This window comes from Salvelinus fontinalis, chromosome 14, assembly GCF_029448725.1.
Source record: "Salvelinus fontinalis isolate EN_2023a chromosome 14, ASM2944872v1, whole genome shotgun sequence".
Lineage (NCBI taxonomy): Eukaryota > Metazoa > Chordata > Actinopteri > Salmoniformes > Salmonidae > Salvelinus > Salvelinus fontinalis.
The window spans coordinates 44,176,055-44,195,421 of NC_074678.1; the positions used below are offsets into that span (position 1 = coordinate 44,176,055).

Sequence of the window (19,367 nt, forward strand, 5' to 3'; positions counted from 1 at the left end):
AAGCATACCCAAATTCAACTGCCAGCTACTCATCCCCAGAAGATAAGATATGCATATTGTTAGTAGATTTGGATAGAAAACACTCTGAAGTTTCTAAAAGTGTTTGAATCATGTCTGTGAGTATAACATAACTTATTTAGCAGGCGAAACCCAGAGGACAAACCATTCAGATTTTTTTTTTAGGTCACTCTCTTTTCAATGGATTTTCATTGGGAATACAGATTTCTAATTGACCTTCTTGCAGTTCCTACTGCTTCCACTGGATGTCAACAGTCTTTAGAAATTAGTTATTTTGTACAAACATTTCTGTTTCTGATTACACACAATTTCCTTTGTGTAATGAAGAAGTACGGCCATTTTGAATCAGGGTCACTGTCCTGTTAGATAGAGGCGCCTGACCAGAAAGCATGCTACAGATTGTTTTAATCCTGTATTGAACACAGATCATCCCGTCTTCAATTTTAGCGATTATTTACGTAAAAAAAATACCTAAAGTTGTATTACAAAAGTAGTTTGAAATGTTTAGGCAAAGTTTACAGGTAACTTTTGAGATATTTTGTAGTAATGTTTCACGAGTTGGAACCGGTGTTTTTCTGGATCAAACGAGCCAAATAAATGAACATTTTGGATATATATTGACAGAATTAATCGAATAAAAGGACCATTTGTGATGTTTATGGGACATATTGGAGAGCTAACAACAGAAGCTCGTCAAAGGTAAGGCATGAATTATATTTTTATTTCTGCGTTTTTTGTCGCGCCTGCAGGGTTGAAATATGCTTATCTCTCTTTGTTTACAATGGTGCTAACTCAGATAATAGCATCGTTTGCTTTCGCCGAAAAGCCTATTTGAATTCTGACATGTTGGCTGGATTCACAACCAGTGTAGCTTTAATTTGGTATCTTTCATGTGTGATTTAATGAAAGTTTGATTTTTATAGTATTTTATTTGAATTTGACGCGCTGCATTTTCTCTGGCTTTTGGCCAAGTGAGACAGTAGCGTCCCGCCTAAACTCAGATTTTTGGATAAAAATATGGACTTTACCGAACAAAACATACAAGTATTGTGTAACATGAAGTCTATGAGTGTCATCTGATGAAGATCATCAAAGGTTAGTGATTAATTTTAACTCTATTTCTGCTTTTTGTTACTCCTCTCTTTGGCTGGAAAAATGGCTGTGTTTTTCTGTGGCTATGTATTGAGGTAACATAATCGCAAGGTGTGCTTTCGCAATAAATCCTTTTTGAAATCAGACACTTTGGCTGGATTAACGAGAAGTTTATCTTTAAAATGGTGTATAATACTTGTATGTTTGAGGAATTTTAATTATGAGATTCCTGTTTTTTTTTTATTTGGCGCCCTGCAATTTCACTGGCTGTTGGTTAGGTGGGACGCTACCGTCCCACATATCCCAGAGAAGTTAAATACTGTATCCCAAACATAGATTATGCTAATACTTCTACTACTGTACGTTGTATTTTAGTTACACTGTTTATACACACACCACATATTTATTTATGTACTGAATTCTTGATATAGCTCATTCTAATACATCTACTGCTGTACATATTCCCTCGGTGTACATACTGTATGCATAGATTGCATTTTGATACTGCTACAGTGCTATTTGGGTTGTTAATTGGATTCATTCTGCCGCTCTTGATTTCGTCACTTAATTTTGTTGTATTTTTCTTTACATTTGGGATGTTTGACATTTGACTGCATTGTTAGGAACAAGTAACATAAGCATTTCGCTGCCCCACTATGACACTTTCTAAACTGTGTACGCGACCAATAAACTTTGATTTTATGTCCTGTATCCGCATTGCGTGTTCTCTCCCAGCTTCATGGTTTGAACGAGGTGCGTAATTCAAGTGCATATAATACAGTACAATAGAATACAGAAATACAGTCCACACTCAAAAAGACTACTGGAGCTTGTTTCATTCATTTACCCAAGCGAGCATACATCTGTGGGCTTTTATGTTTTTCCTATAACCTAGCCTATAACCTATCCTACTGGATAACGGCACAATCACTTGGCCTTTTTGGCATTGAGCTCATAAAATGCCTAATGTAGGCCTCATAAAATGTATTTAATGTAGGGCTCATAAAATGTCTAATGTAGGGCTCATAAAATGTATTTCATGTAGGCCTCATAAAATGTATCTAATGTAGGGCTCATCTGTCTCAGGTAGCATCAGAATTATCATGCCGATCAAAGCTCGAATCGAATCCAGACATATTTATATGCTTTATATGCATTAGAATGACACTTCCGGTTTTGGCGATAAATGCTGGGTTACCTGGGAGAAAAGTGATTTATTCTCGGGATGGAACATATGTAAAATACCCACTGAAAATATTAAACCTTAGGGCACACTGATGAATTGTGTAATTTTGTCCTGTTTGCAGGCAGAATCAGCATGACCTCTCCTTAAATACAGCGGTTGTGAAGCGTGTTGGCACATGTGAACAGCTGTGTTTGTGTGTGTGTGCGCGCGCACGCATGTGAACAGTAGACCTATGTGTGTAGAGTATTTAGTATTTTTAACAAAAACATTATAGTACTGAGTGCAGGAATATTAGTAGACATATTGATATTGTTGGGTTTGCCAACCCTGAAGAAGACACAGTGATGCCGAAACATTGTTTTTTTACCCAATAAATTACTGGGAGGTTATACATATGGAGTGTGCGACTGTTTTTATAGCTTCCAGTTTATTCTCCGTTAGTCAGCACCTCTACACTAAATAATGTTCTCTGGGTGTGCGCCAGCTCATGCTTTTTATTAGGGTTTGTGACCCAAAACATCTTTTATCAGAGCTAAAAGCATGGTATTGGACCAGGGTCTTGTTTATACTAAAAATTTTCTGCAATATCCCCAAAATTATAATTGTGTTTGTATCTGATAGAGCGGACTACACCGTCCCTAAAAACTGTCCACACAAATCTCCTCTCTTCCAGAGCAGGTCACTGCACTGCAAATGCAAAAGTAATGGGCTTGTAAATGCACTGAAACATATGCAGCTAGAATCTTCTCCCAAAAATATGTAGGGATCTCATTGTAATACATAACTAATGCGGAGGCTGACATATCGAAGGCTTCAAAACTAACCTTTTCAAAACCTATTTCTGAGATCAATTTCTCTACATGACATTTTATCTTGAGTGTCTAAACAGGTTTCCATCCAAAGTAAATGTTGGATAAAATAAATGTTCTGACAGGCCAGATGGAAACAGCAAATTTGTCGGGAAACTTTCCAAATGTAGACAAAACAAAATACGCTAGACAAGTTGTGATATTCTTATGTCAGTAAAATGTATTATGCAAGAAATGGCTGTGGATTTTTTTTAATATACAATAACCATCATATCATAATAAACTTTGAGTCACGCGATGACATGTTGTCTGGTCCTCCCACTGCGACTCGGGAAAGTAATGAACTTCACAGGGTGGTGAAAGTGCAAGGTGATCGTGATGCTCCTTTCCAATAAAGATCAAGGGTCTTATTCTGGTGACATGATGATTGATGCTTGGCTGCTGTTTGACCCAAAAATATTATCTTGCTCTTTTGTCCATAATAATCTCATCATGTAAGCCAGGGGTAGTCAACTCTTACCCTACGAGGTCCGGAGCCTGCTGGTTTTTTGTTCTACCTGATAATTAACCGCATAGACCTGGTGTCCCAGGTCTAAATCAGTCCCTGATTAGAGGGGAACAATGAAAAAATGCAGTGGAACTGGCTTCGAGGTCCAGAGTTGAGTTAGATAGTAGGCTATAGCCGCATTGTATCTGTGAGCTGTTGGCTAGAGTGCATGTACCAAGACCGGAGTGGGCACATTCACTAAATAACAAAAAAAGTGTTGTGACAAAACCATCAGTAGAGTTGAAAATGCGATGGAAATCCTTTTAACTTGTATTTTTTATTCGGAAACATGGGAATTTAACCGTAAAAGTAATTTATGTGCACGACATCACTACGCACAGCCTTTCATCCGCAACAAGTACATTTGATGGATTTTAGAATATTTGCATTAAAATCAATTGGATGGATTGGATGGAAACCTAGCTAATGACAGAAATAACAACTTCAATAAATCTGGGCCCAGTTTCCCCGATAGCGATGGAATTTAGGCTTACGAGTGCTTAAACAATGCATCTTCCCTACAACAGCCGAAGATGTAGCGGACGTGCGTTTCCCAAAACAGCACGCAGAGAGAACAGTCGCTACATGTGTCGATACTGATAGGATGGAAAGAAAAACAGTGCTGCTCTCGGATCAGCTTTCTCAATTCAAATCTTACCTGAACATTAGAGTCATTCCACAATACTGACGACGGATCAGCATCTATAGAGATATTACCACCTACGGCAGCAAATATTGAGGCGGCTTATTCTAATGCTTACCCAATAAAAATGAACTAAATCACCGATTTGACACATCATTGCGCAAGTTAGGCTACACATCATGAAATATATTGAGACAAATTGAGACAAAAGTAGCAAAATATAACTAAATTGTATTAAACATGAAATGTATTTCAATAAGAATGAATTAGGCCTATAGCCTACAGTAGGCTATTTATATTTAATGCAGTCATCTCGGTTTTCATTTAAAGCATATTTTTATACATCACTTGTTTGTATCAATTGCAAATACATTGGCAACTTTGTTCTGAAGTTATCGGAGGTCATAGAGAGATCGATAAACCATGTTATTCTATGTTTAGTGGACATCTTCTATGTATAAAGTGATGTGGGAGGGCAAAAAAGCATTTAACAGGTGTTAGATTACGAGTGTTTAAGTGCAACGTTAATAACAATGGTTTTGGGAAACAGCTCGGCGACTTTACGATGCTCCTACGAAGGTTCTAACCATGAACTTATGCCCCATTTACAATAACCATAAGCACTCCGTTACGTTGCGCCGGATGTCATTCCTTTGCTGACTGTCCACAATGGAGTGGAATTGCAACGCCCCCTTGAGGTTGAAGGCTCCATCGCGAGACGGACACCGCATAAGTAATACACATTGGCTGTTAAGCCAATTATACTTTATGACTTGCCTCCCGTTTTAGTTTATTGTGATGGATGATAATTATTAGGTGGAGGTTGCTAGCTACAGTATAGCCTAGCTTTTAGCTAGCTAGCTAGCTGCTCTGTAAGCTAGCTTGACTTGCTAGCTAAATATGTTTTATTATCAACTGAAACAATATCTTTCTCCTGTCTTGAATGAAAAGGTCATATTTTTGCAATCTTCCAAAATAAGTGCGATCCCTGACGAGAGACTCTTCTCCATCTTATTTTGTGTTGTGAAACCCTCCCCCGCTCTAAATCCAGTAGTGGAACGAGATCGCATGAAGATGATGTACGGCAAACTACATCACGATGGAAACCGGGCCCTGTTCATGTATCTCACATAAGTTCGCTGCAGATATACAAGAATGATTAATTCATGGCTGATGAAATCATAGCACTGTTCAAGATTGTTATTTAAAGATGCAAATTGCTCCGCCATTTCCTGGTTGCTGAAATATTAATAGTTTGCCTAATTTCAGTTTATGCAACAAAATAAGCAAGTACTGTGGAGAGAATCATTGTACCATCTAAACCGTTGTGAAATATATTTTCCATAAGCAAAAATATTTGATTTACAGCAGTTTGAAGCTGGTGTAAAAACCCATGGTGTATTTTGTTATCGTATTATTTTTATTATATTTTTTTTTTACACCAGATACAAAAGAATAACAATGAGTAAATAATATATTCTTTCTGGGAATGCTATGAAGTCCAAAAGTTATAGGCAGCTAGAAAGTTGGCTGTCAGAATTATTACAATGTAACTTACTTTTAAATCGGTCTGTCTGCCCATTTAAAGACATGCCATATGTGGGTGTAGTGAGACACCCAATGGGCTGGACGATTCTCTTCTCATCACTCATTTTGAAAAAAACGTATACTAAAAACTTGGAAAATCAATCAATCCACCATCATTAAGACAATAGAATAATCAAATGATCTATTATTGAAATATTGAAATAGCATGGGCGACCGAGAAAAACAAATTGGTACAATTTAAGGCCATGTGGCAACAATAATGCAGTCACAAGAGATGGGGGTGAGAGCATGTGTGTCTGGGCAGATGAGATGGAGTTGTTGTTTGTGCACGTCTGTAAGTTATTGTTCGTATGTGTATGTTTGTATCTGGTGTACAAAATAAAATTATGATCATCCGAGAAAAAAAAACACACCATGGCTTGTTGCCGGGGGAAGCAGTGTTCAACAATGATATATACTGTTTAAAAAACCTCCATGGTTTTGCCGTCGTTGGAGGACACCCTCTGAAGTGAGCTTCTAATATTGAATGTCATCATCCCTCTCTCCCTCCTGCAAACAGAGTTCCATTTCCTTTCCCCAGAATCACGAGTGCTCCCTGTGGACTCCCGGCCCTACTCATCACAGCATGGTCTTTTGGTTGATGCAAGCACGACACGGTGCTCACTGATAACCCTGCCAGGCCCCCATTTCGCATTCATCACACACTCCTGGGTGGGCTGACGCCTTCGACGTTCCAAAGAAATCACCACCAAAAAGATTTGGCTCAACAAGAGGAGGATGACTAGGCTTTGCTCTCATGTCCATGTCAAATCAAATCAAAGTTTATTTGTCACGTGCGCCAAATACAACAGGTGTAGACCTTACAGTGAACTACTTACTTACAGACCGATAGTGCAAAAAAGGTATTTGGTGAACAATAGGGAAGTGAAGAAATAAAACAGTAAAAAGACAGGCTATATACAGTAGCGAGGCTATAAAAGTAGCGAGGCTACATACAGACACCGGTTAGTCAGGCTGATTGAGGTAGTATGTATATGTAGATATAATTACAAATAGTCCGGGTAGACATTTGATTACCTGTTCAGGAGATTTATGGCTTGGGGGTAAAAACTGTTGAGAAGCCTTTTTGTCCTAGACGCTTGTCATGCGGTAGTAGAGAGAACAGTCCATGACTGGGGTGGCTGGGGTCTTTGACAATTCTTAGGGCCTTCCTCTGACACCGCCTGGTGTAGAGGTCCTGGATGGCAGGCAGCTTAGCCCCAGTGATGTACTGGGCCATACACATTACCCTCTGTAGTGCCTTGCGGTCAGAGGCCGAGCAATTGCCGTACTAGGCAGTGATGCAACCAGTCAGGAAGTTCTCGATGTTGCAGTTGCAGAACCTTTTGAGGATCTCAGGACCCATGCCAAATCTTTTTAGTTTCCTGAGGGGGAATAGGCTTTGTCGTGCCCTCTTCACAGCTGTCTTGGTGTGTTTGGACCATTCTAGTTTGTTGTTGAAGTGGACACCAAGGAACTTGAAGCTCTCAACCTGCTCCACTACAGCCCCGTCGATGAGAATGGGGGCGTGCTCGGTCCTCCTTTTCCTGTAGTCCACAATCATCTCCTTAGTCTTGGTCACGTTGAGGGATAGGTTGTTATTCTGGCACCACCCGGCCAGGTCTCTGACCTCCTCCCTATAGGCTGTCTCGTCGTTGTCTGTTTCTAATGAGATAATTCAGTTAAAAAAAGGTTCAATATTTTTGCCTATGGAGACAATGGTGTTGTCCAGGTGACACAAAGGTAAGTTCTAATCTATTACACCAGGCTGACTCACCGGCTAAGAAATCAGCATGTTTGCAGCTACGGGCCATGGTCATTTGGCTGGAAAGGTGGGGGAAACAAACCCTGGCCTTCATTGAGACAATTAAGAAGGGGGGGGGGGTTTAGTTTCATTTTGACAGACCCATCTTGAAGATAGGTATCATTTTTATGAGTCGTTCTTGGTTATCCTTGTAAGCAGAGCAATTTATGTCAAAGTACCAATATAAAAGTCATCTGAATACAGGTATCTATGACATTGAGTCATAAATTAGAAACAGACAAGACCATAGTACTATAGCTACCAGGTACAGATTTTTCCATGAGCAATTGGACAACTTGGTAGGTAGTGAGTAAACACTGTAAATGTTAAATGTGGATCTCTGTACAGCTTCAGGGAAGCTCTGCAGTTCTCTCGTCACAAATCTTCAAATCAAATTGTATTTGTCACATGCGCCAAATAAAACAGATGTAGACCTTACAGTGAAATGCTTACTTACAAGCCCTTAACACTTTTTTTTTTCTTTAAAACGGCTTTGTTGGTTAAGAAAGTATTTACTAAAATAAACTGAAGTAAAGAATGTATCTTGGGGTGAGAATGAAGAGACAGTTTCTTTTGCTATACTATAAATACTGGGCTGCCACCCCAGGAAAACAAATAGCCCCAAACAAATCCGAATCACCAGAGGTCCTGGTCATCCATACATAAAGACAATTAAACCTGAACTATTAGCATTTTGATTGCACTGCTTTGTCAAAAGCCAACAGAAAGAACATAAGAAAAATAAAGAACACATTGCATCTCAGAAAGCTCTTGATAGAGTAGAACAAATGATGTGCATTAACTCCTAGCCTTCACAAGACAATGGGAGGGATTCTAATCCAATAATTACCTGGAACGTTTCCATGGCCATGAGTAAAGAAGACGACAAACGGTGCTAACGCTTAAGACAAGGCGACCTAAGCCCCTTACAAAAACACTGATATAAATGCAAACAGATATTTTCAAGTGGATGAACTTAGAACCTCATCAAGCTATGTGAAGGACCATTTCAATGGGCTTAATGTGCAAGGATTAGAATCTAATTTGCACCTCATCAGAAAAAAACTCCCGACCTGCCATGAATGAGAGAATCGGAGAGCAAATGAGAAATTATCTCTCTGATGATGACCACTTCTTAGGGGGGAACAAGCTATGCATGAGACACCTAAGGCCAGTATTTGCAGAGAAACTGCTCTGGCGAGGTGGACCATTTTGGGACCCAGCGAGAATATCAGTACGACACTACAACCTCCCATCCTGACCTCTCTCTCTAACAGCGCACTGGACTTCCTTTCGTTCCTACTCATCTGGCTTGTGATCGAGCAGAGGCTGCCTCCTTAATCCCCTAATGCTCGGCTGGCTTCCGTCCGACACAGTGCTTAATTTGTAAATTGGGAGGTGCTGGAACAAAAAGTGCTTAGAGAGGGGGGGGTGACCTCTGGGGCACCAGAACGCATGAAAAAAAAACTTTTAGAATAAAGCATTGCATGCATTATCATCGCTATTGCGTAGTGGCATAGGGCAGTATAGCCGAGGGGCTTGCAGAAGTTGCACACATGGAAGATTTTTTTAAGCCTAGGGTTCAGGAAAATGTGGCATTTTATAAACGCATTTCATGGAATTCTACATCATTTTAGATGACTGGAGACTTCAGCAGAATATTTTTTAATACCTCACAAATGATTGAACTGACAGGCTGCTTTGACAATGATAAACTGAGATCAATAAAAATGACCCTGTCTTGAATCCCTCAATAGCCTAGGCCTAGCTGTGTGGAGACACACATATTGTACAATGAGGAGGGAGTTAGTCCAACAACAAAAAAGCTTTCCAGTTTCACTCACTCATCCAATGATGCGCAGTTCACTCACCAGTGATGGTCGATGCGCAAAGTGACAAAAGCCTATCCCTCCTCTTACTTTGTAAAACAATGCTGTTCGCTCAATAGACCTATTTGGAAGTTGATAAAAATATTTTGCAGCCTACAGACCAATAAGTATTTTCTTTTCAGCAGAATCCATTTGCTTTCCAACCTGTATTTTCCCGCAATTGTATTCAAAATATTGCAAAAGGCCTGTTTTGGCTGCATGCTGTTCACTGACAGACTTGCCGCTTGCTCCTGACTGTAGGCATGCCTTGTGATTGGGCTACACACAATCCACAGCTACGCTACTGTGGGTCAATTATAGGCCTACTCCTGGTGTAGTACTCTGAATGATTTCATTTTGTTCTGAACAGACTTTGGCAAATGTATTTCAATTTCTCAGGGGTGCTGCGGCACCCTTCCTGCGGCTATGATTCTATAAGGAAATAAATGATGTGCAACGCTGGAGAGATGAGTCGCAGGCTCATGTCTTTTAGAGCAGAGAAAGGGAGAGAGATCATAGACCTTGAATCTCATTCTAGTTCTGGGTGAGATACAGGCGAGCTTCTCTCTCTCACCACAGCAATGGCCGCAAGTTGGTCTATAGGCCACAATGTCGCGCATTCAACATTGTAGAATAATAGTGAAGACATCAAAACTATGAAGAAACATATGGAATCATTTAGTAACCAAAAAAAAGCGTTAGTGAATCAGTAGGGGAATGGATGATCTCTGCATGTGTGATTTCCACCGTGAAGTATGGAGGAGGTGGTGTGATGGTGGTTGGCTGGTGACACTGTCTGTGATTTATTTAGAATTCAAGGCACACTTAACCAGCATGGCTATCCCATCTGGTTTGCACTTAGTGGGACTATCATTTGTTTTTCAACAGGATAATGACCCAAAACATACCTCCAGGCTGTGTAAGGGCTATTTGACCAAGGAGAGTGATGGAGTGCTGCATCAGATGACCTGGCCTCCACAATCACCCAACCTCAACCCAATTGAGATGGTTTGGGATGAGTTGGACCGCAGAGTGAAGGAAAAGCAGGTGAAAAACAGGTGCTCAGCATAAAAAATAATTCCTCATGAAGCTGGTTGAGAGAATGCCAAAAGTGTGCAAAGCAGTCATCAAGGCAAAGAGGCTACTTTGAAGAATATCAAATATATTTTGATTTGTTTAACACTTTTCTGGTTACTCCATGATTACTTATGTGTTATTTCATAGTTGTGATGTCTTCACTATTATTCTACAATGTAGAAAATAGTATAACAATTGAGGAACACCCGTGAATGAGTAGGTGTGTCCAAACTTTTGACTGGTACTGTAATGATGATGATTCATGATTTCGACTGGCTGAGAAAAGCTGCCTGCCTGCCCGTCTCGGAGAAGACAGACCGCAAGGTTTATACAAATCTCCACTAATGAAAACCAATTGCTAGTCTAAAAGAAATTGGAGATAATGTCTAGGTTCTTTTTACAGCGGAGATCAAGTTTATAAATGATCTGACAGGGCTGATGAGACTGGATTGCGCAGTGAGATGGAACAGAGTAAATAGGCATTTCAACATCATCGCTTTAGCCGGTGGTAACTTGTGGAATAGACACTGGCTGGAATGGGGTTTAACCAATCAGCATCCAGGATTATAACACAACTCTCATGTCAAATACCAGTGCATGTACCAGTAGAGATGGGGGAGAAAAATGGATAGTTACATATCGCAATATTATTTTGGGACAATATTCTATTGATATGAGTCAAAGTATCGATTTGTACTAATAAATAACCTCCATAACAGCAGCATTTTCATCCTATAGCTTGTTCTCCATCTTCTTTGTAAATAGTGAGCCAACATGTTTTCAGCACATTTATTTCCCTGACTGATCAAAACTAATTGTATCATGCTCTCTCTAGTCTCTCTGCAGCAGACATACAGTATAGTGAGCAATATGTTCGGGAACATCAAATCACAATAAAATCGCAGGGTCAAATCGCAATATATATAGAATCATGAGAATCAAAATACATACCGTGAGGTGACTGGCAATTCCCAGCCCTATGTACCAGGACATTCAAATCAGTAATGCAATGGCTGGCACTTGCAGGTCACCCTATTAGAACATAGCACCCATAAGCTTTTATAAATTCTCGAATATAACACAAATCCTGCATACTGAAACCGTTTCTATGCTCAATGTTAACATTGGCTAGTTTTATCATAAACCAGTAGATTTAAAACTGGGGCTTGTTAACCCCTTTCCAACACAGACCTTTAGCCATTATCACTCGAAAACAGATGGGTGCCATGGCAACATCGTCCATGGAATGGCTAATCCTTCCACTGTCTCAGTGTTAAACGTGCTTTAAAAGCAAACAGAGCGTCTGAGTAAAGCGGCAGTAGCACTGAAAACATATGGGTCACTCTTCCCAGAAGCATGACCTCATACAGCCCAGCTGGGGAGCACTGACAGAGAGGCAGCGTCTGGGGCGGCCCACAAGCAGCCGGCCTGGCTCAGCTCAGCAGCACGAACACAGACCTTTATTAAAGGCTCCATTTCCTCACGGCCAACATGTGAACGGTATGGAGACACCGGCAAGCAGCTTGGGTAGACAGCAAGAAGTAGGCTACATTCAGGAACATTTGAGGATTTGCGCCATTTTGTCAACACAACTCAATCCTCAAACAAATGCTGTTCTTAGGGCCTTATCTAATCAGAACCATAAACAAACAACACAGTTCTCATCAGCAAAGTCAGGAGCATCCCTCACACCTCAGCCACGGAGCAGTCAGTTCATCTCTCTCTACCTTGCCCATGTCAACTGAGTCATCAGTGTGGGATAAAAATGTCATGAGACAATAGAGGAGAGCTGCATTCATTCATACATAAATACGAGGCGCCGGGTAGGCAGAATGCAGGGAGTGAGTCACGTCTCTACTCCTACCTGAAGCCTGCAGTGATTTCAATGCCATACTATCCTCAATGCCAAACAGTCAGCGGCAGTCAGTAGGCAGCTTTCATGGCGGTGGGCTTCCAGAGTGGATGACTGAGGTGAAATGTGACGTGAAACACTGCGATGCTATAATGGTAGGCCCCAGTCATGAACCATTACTGACCCCAGTACAAAATGTTTCCAGCCCAAAGATCCAGGGTCACAAAGATCACAGGATCACAGCTGAATGGGTTGAAGGTGTCACTTCAATCTGATGTAAATTGATGATGTCAATGATTTTAATGAATGTCTGATCATATTTTAACGTGACCATGTAATGTTAGACTACATATGCCTTGAAGAAGAAAGGGATTCAGCCACAACACCCTCTCACGCTGGTTAGTCCAATATCTACAGACAGTTCATGAAAAGCAACCAAACAACAATAAACATTTCCCCCGGGATCAAACTTAGACTGCAGACTGAGATGACCTCATAGACCACAGAGACGGGGAAGGTCCCTTTGCAATATCCTCTCACTTTAGTAGGCCAATGCTGTTCTAGCACAAACTACCCCTAGCCACACTCTTTCCAGGGGAACTGCTCAGCAACCCAGTGTGTGTTTGTGTGCGTGTCTGCGTGCAAAATTAAGTAATGAAAAACAGCAAAAGATAATTACAGGGATAATTTGAATTTACATTGGTGGTTAGGAGAACTAACAACAAAGGTTTGGAGAATTTATGTAAAAGGTTAGGTGAATTTGGTTAAGGTTAGAAAAAGGGTTCGGTTAAGGGGTAGCTAAAATGCTACAGTTGGCCCAGATGCGACTAGAACACACAACCTTTGGATTTCTAGACTGTTAAGCACTGAGGTACATTTGAACTGGAGACAGCTTCCAAGATGGCAGACCATTGTTTTTAACATAATCTACTCACATTCGCATATGCCGTGTCATGCTGGTTGCCATCTGCTTTACAGAGCTGATAACGCCTGCACACTAGCACTCAGTGCACACTGAAGCAGTGCGAGCAACGACGACGTCATCACGTCAGAAACATGACAGACATTGGATGAATATAAAATGTCCATAATTTCCTCTGTGAGTGACGGAATACAAATCGGTATCAAAGACAATTACTTGAATAAGTAAATGAATATTTTTTGCCACAAAAGTGATGAAAAAAAGTGTATTTTCTTGAATTTTTGAATTGGGACTTCTCTATGGGGCAGTCTATGGGAATTGTATTTTCGGCTCGACTAAACTGCAATACCGAAAGTGTCCTCTGAGCACAGTGGAAAGTGTGCTTCTAGACCAGAACCCTGGGGCCTTGGGTACACGCCCACCAGTGGAGGCTGGTGGGAGGAGCTATAGGAGGACGGGCTCATTGTAATGGCCCGAATGGAATCAATGGAATGGAGTCAAATATGTTGTTTCCATATGATACCGTTCCATTTATTCCATTCCAGCCATTACAATGAGCCCATCCTCCTATAGCTCCTCCCACCAGCCTCCACTGACACCCACCCATCCTCCGCTGACCAACCTCCCTTCAATCATTTCTGCCTTCAGTAACCTGTCTTTGGTAACCATACCAAACGTAACATGTCACACTTTTTGGAGGTGCAAGGATTTACGTGAAATACCAAACGTCTGTCCAATGAGCCCAGTCTGATCAAAGAGGTAGTTCCTTTTTTTCTGGAATTATGCCCGCACTTCAATCAGCATGAGCTCAATACCTTTCTGTGTTAAGAGCTAATTCAGTGCATCCTGACTGACTTTACTTCACACAAAATGGAGAGTGTGGGGAGGATGTTGACATTCTAATTAAGTGGAGTAGCTTGCTGAGACACCGCCAGTCAATTGAGCACTTGTATCCCTCTCATTTAATTATGAACTTTGGAAGTGACAATAAGGCAGTTGCAAAAAGAGATCAAGAGGTTAGTAAGGCTATTTAAAACACCATTAATAATGACGCATTACAATTACCGTTTAAATGCGGATGGCCACGACAATCGTGGCTTTTTCAGCCCAGGGCGATCCTTCTCCATAGTTCTGTTGCGAGTCAGGTAACGCTCTGTGTCGGAGTGAAAACGCTGCTTGATTCGGATGTGAGTTCTTGGTTGTCGCCACAAGTGTTTGGGTGCCTTGGCGGAACCAGCACTTTCTCTACTTAGACCTGTGCACTCCATCTTTTCGGTTGTTCCCTCCAACATCAGTAGGCTACCTCTTCGTATGAAACTTCAATGTGCACTACAGGCGGTCGCACATTGCGCTGTCCACGACACGAGGTGCTGAAACGATGTAACGTCAGATAGGAAAGTTCTTCTGCGTCAATATCGACATAACCCCAGTGGATATAAAAGCCACAAACAAATATTATTAACTCTTCCAATATTATACCAAACTATTCATTTGATACTCTTTTCTATCGCTGCCTTTCAATCTATGGAGATTCATCGGTTGGCAAAAAGGTTTTTGCAATCCTCGCTCTCGCAATGTAGCCTACATGTGCGTATAACGAGTAAAAGAAAACAACTTTTTTGCCCATTTCAGAAACCTCTTCAAACGGAAGGACGTCGGAGCGAGAGGAGCATCTATCGATAGGTGAACTCACTCCACTGCTTGTGTTGTTGGGCTCCCATCTGCGCGCCTTATGAAGCAGTTCAGCCAACCGTTGGGACTGAGCGAGCACGACTGACGCGAGGTATTCATCACATTACATCACCGAGTGAGCAACACTGACTAGGAATTCAGGAAATTACTAATCCTTCTGTGAAATAAAACATTGATTTGTTATGTTATCAACTTTGGACACTTTCAAGTTGGCTTCTTCATGGGGTTCAAATTATTAAAGTGAAAATTGCCCCAGTTTTCTGTGATCCAAATGAAGGGATTATGTTCAAAAAAAAATATCTCTCGAAAATCATTTCCGTATTTTGTTTAGTTAAAAACAAACTACAAAAGATATTCAGTCACTCAAGGGGGGCAAGGAAAGTTGAATAAAGTCAGTTCATTCCTATTAAATGTGTTTCTTTATAATGCTGGTAAATGATTTCAATAAAAAAGGAACAGCTTCTATTTAACTTTAATTTCCCTCCAAGATAGATAGAATACAATTAATTGCACTTGCAGTTCCAGTTTGTTCTCTTTCATTTCCTTCACCATGATACTACCGTTGGACTGTGACATATCAACATTGTTTCTTCATCTCATTATCAGTTTATGGTCACTGCTATGAATAAGATGGTATTCTAGTATTGATAAACTATGACTCAGTTGATATAGCCCTCTACAGACTTATATACCATGTGATGCTCAACATTAAAAGGCAATAACACTCTCAATACACTCCACATAGCCCTGACATCCAGTCATTTTTATTTGACAGTAATAGACCTTTGAATACATTCTGTACCAAAAAGCCCTGCATAATTGCACAAAGTTTTCAAATGAATTACCGAGGACTCGGCCATTCATTTTCTCTCTAGATCTGAGCATGTCACTGTGCCCTTTTCCCGGCTTTGCAAACATGATGGGCTCTTATTGGAATAGGAGAGAGAGCGCAAGCAATATGAAGAGGGAAAGACATGAGACAACTAAAAAACGAGAGAAAACAGAGAGGGCAGAGAGGAAGAAAGAAAAAAAGGGAGAAAAATGGAGAGAAAGACATGACAAACAGACATGGCGAGAGAGAGATCGAGAGAACCAGGCAAGACTCTCCCCCTCCCCATATCTTCTCTGACCTTTCTCCCACTTCCCTCTTCCGGGCCATTCCAGTAATTACCCTTCAATTCATAAGAAGAAAGGAGAATCATTAACACCTGTAACACAGCAACAACGAACAACAAAAGCCCATCATTCAGAATCCTGCCTCCTTTCCTGTCATCTGGCCTCTGTGAGGCCTGCGATGCCGAGAAGCAGACGGTAGAGGCGTCAGCTCAGAGAGGATACATGTACCGCCAGGCCATAACGAAATTTGTGGAGAAACAAACACAGACACAATAAAGCAGGTGATCTCCGTTGACCTGAGGCTGGGAGAGGGAGATGCGGGAAGCAGCCGTCAGACAGAAGGCTTTTCTTAACCCCCTCTGGGCTTAGAGAGATTCCACCTTCATATTATTAACTGAGCTGAATCTGGGCCATAAAGATAAATAGGGGCAGGGAGGCGTGATAGGAAGGCGCTGTGTGACTGAGTGCATAAACACTGGGACAAACACAGACATACAGATAACTGCCAAAATAAAGGACACAAATTAGTAAATTAGGGATCCAAAGTATATTTAAAGCAGATACCTCCACACAGGTGTGGTGCCTGAGTTAATTAAGCAATTAACATCATGCTTAGGTTCATGTATAAAATGATCAGTTTCCCACTATTTTGGCTACCATGGCTAGAAGAAGATCTCAGTGAATTTGATAGAGGGGTCTCAAAGGAGCATAGGGGGTTTAAAAGGTGTGTGTTTATGTGTGTGTCTCAGTCACCAGATCTCAACCCAACTGAACACTTATGGGAGATTCTGGAGTGGCGCCTGAAACAGCAACAAATTATCAACAAAACACCAAATTATGGAATTTATTGTGGAAGAATGGTGTCGCATAGATAGACATCCATAGACTTCCAACTGAATACGAGACACTTGTAGAATCTATGCCAAGGTGCACTGAAGCTGTTACGGCGTCCCAATGCCCTATTAAGACACTTTATATCGGGGTTTCCTTTATTTTGGAAGTTACCTGTACGTCCAAGCACACACACACATATCCACAAAAGTTATTCAGTCTTCGCTTCCGTCAGCCTTGGCTAGATTAGCTTGATTTGAAAACCAAATGTCACAGGTGCAGTGCAGTTTCCATCCCAACTAATTTGACTGCTTTGAAAGAAAGTCAGTTGACAGTCTGTCCTTCTGACATGACATACTGTAACATTCCCCTGAAGTGTGGAGAAAATTCAAACCCTTGCAGCAGACATAAATATCACACAGTAGCCTTCTCAATGAATCACACTGCGGACCTCTCATGGCGTGTTGAGCACATAGAGGGAGAGAAACGAGAGATTGTGCAGGGTCGGGGAGTAACTGAGTGAGTCTGACAAGTCGGAGACCACTATGATGACACATAGTGGTCACAGGAAAAAAGCAGGAATAGGCTTTTTTTAGGCTACAGTTCAAGCTGTGTCTTCCAATGGTGCGACAGCTGTCGGCATTCAAAGATTATTCAACTTCAATAAATGCCTGGAGGTAAGGACACCAGCGGTGGTGTAGCCTAAGGGTGATACGGATATCATGTATTATTGATATCTACATAGTGCAATGATGTGAATCACACCTCTTCTCTCTCATTTAGCTATTTGTGCCTTACGGATTGTGGTTGTTGTGGATGGCTGTTCACAAATGTATACGTGTATTTCAGCCCAATAATGGTTGAAGTGAACTTAACAATGCCTCACTAATTCAACTGTCACACCACATGAGAAACCAAAATATAAGATTGTTTTTCTCCAATGTCAATAACCATTGTAAATGCAAACAAACAGTATATAGCCTCAAAACATGGTTAAAACAATCATTTTGATATCATGGATGGTCAGTCCTTGCATCCATAGCTCTGTCTATTACCTTAGATACATTTCTCCAGAAACATCCCTCAGCTTTTTACCAAAACAGAGGCGGGTTTTCGCTTTGTTGTTGTTGTTTCAACTGTGGATTCGCCCTTGAAACAGCTGCAAATTATCGAGATATCGAAGTGTCACCAACAGCATATGGCATACTTTTGTCACATGCAAATAGCACTTTTCGGTAGTGCTCAAAGCATGCCATTCCATGAGAACATAAAAAATGGCACTGCAATGGATAGCAGCCATTTTACAGGCTACTTTGTGTGTTTTTTTTGCGCTGATGTTAACTTTGTATGGTAGACGATGTTTCCGCCATCGTTTCCTATGACCGAAAAGAGCGTCTGCACATCAGAACAGCGACCACTCACCTCGATTTGGATGATGGTTTTTGCTTCAACGATTTGGAGGCACAGGACATACCGCTCAGCCCGGACCAGGCCCTAATCCCCGAGACTCGGAAAAAGAAAAAGGTGGAGTAAGAGAGGCCGATCACGGGCATCCTGACGAAAATACGTTGGTGAGTACATAAACCGCCTCTACCCTCCATTCTATTGGCGAATGTATCATTGGAGAACAAACACTGGAGAACAAACTGAACGAGCTCCGTTCGAGACTATCCTATCAACGGGACCTGAAGAACTGTTATACCCTACGTTTCTCAGAGTCATGGCTGAACAAGGACATGGATAATATACTGAGCATCTAACTGTTTTTTCTATGCAACGGCAGTGTCGGGTAATCTCAAGTGGGGAGGTGTGTGTCTCTTTGTTAACAACAGCTGGTGTGCAATCTCTGATATTAAGGAAGTCTCAAGGTTCTGCTCACCTGTGTTAAAATACTGCATGGGCCTCCTGAGTGACACAGCGGTCTAAGGCACTGCATTGCCGTGCTAGAGGTGTCACTACAGACCCGGGTTTGATCCCGGGCTGTGTCGCAGGCAACCGCGATCGGGAGACTGATCGGCGCACAATTGGCCCAGTGTCGTCCGGGTTGGGGGAAGGTTTGGCCGGCCGGGATGTCCTTGTCCCATCGCGTTCTAGCGACTCCTTGTGGCGGGCCGGGCGCATGCACGCTGACACATTCCTACGACACATTGGTGCGGCTGGCTTCCGGGTTAAGCAAGCAGTGTGTCAAGAAGCAGTGCGGCTTTTGGCAGGGTTGTTTCGGAGGACGCATGGCTCTCGACCGTCGCTTCTCCCAAGTCCATATATATACACACACACACACGCAAAACTCATGATAAGCTGTAGACCACAGTATTTACCAAGA

General features: G+C 41.5%; 1 protein-coding gene across 2 annotated transcripts in view; it reads right to left on the minus strand.

The window, feature by feature from the left end:
* Positions 1–15,179, minus strand: part of LOC129810942 (cAMP-specific 3',5'-cyclic phosphodiesterase 4D-like) — a 121,887-nt gene extending 106,708 nt beyond the window's left edge. For both annotated transcript variants that reach the window (XM_055861962.1, XM_055861961.1), the window contains exon 1: positions 14,471–15,179. In XM_055861962.1, the coding sequence (XP_055717937.1) occupies positions 14,471–14,697 (227 nt within the window). In that variant the 5' untranslated portion in view covers positions 14,698–15,179. The remainder of the gene's footprint in view (positions 1–14,470) is intronic.
* Positions 15,180–19,367: the final 4,188 nt, after the last annotated feature.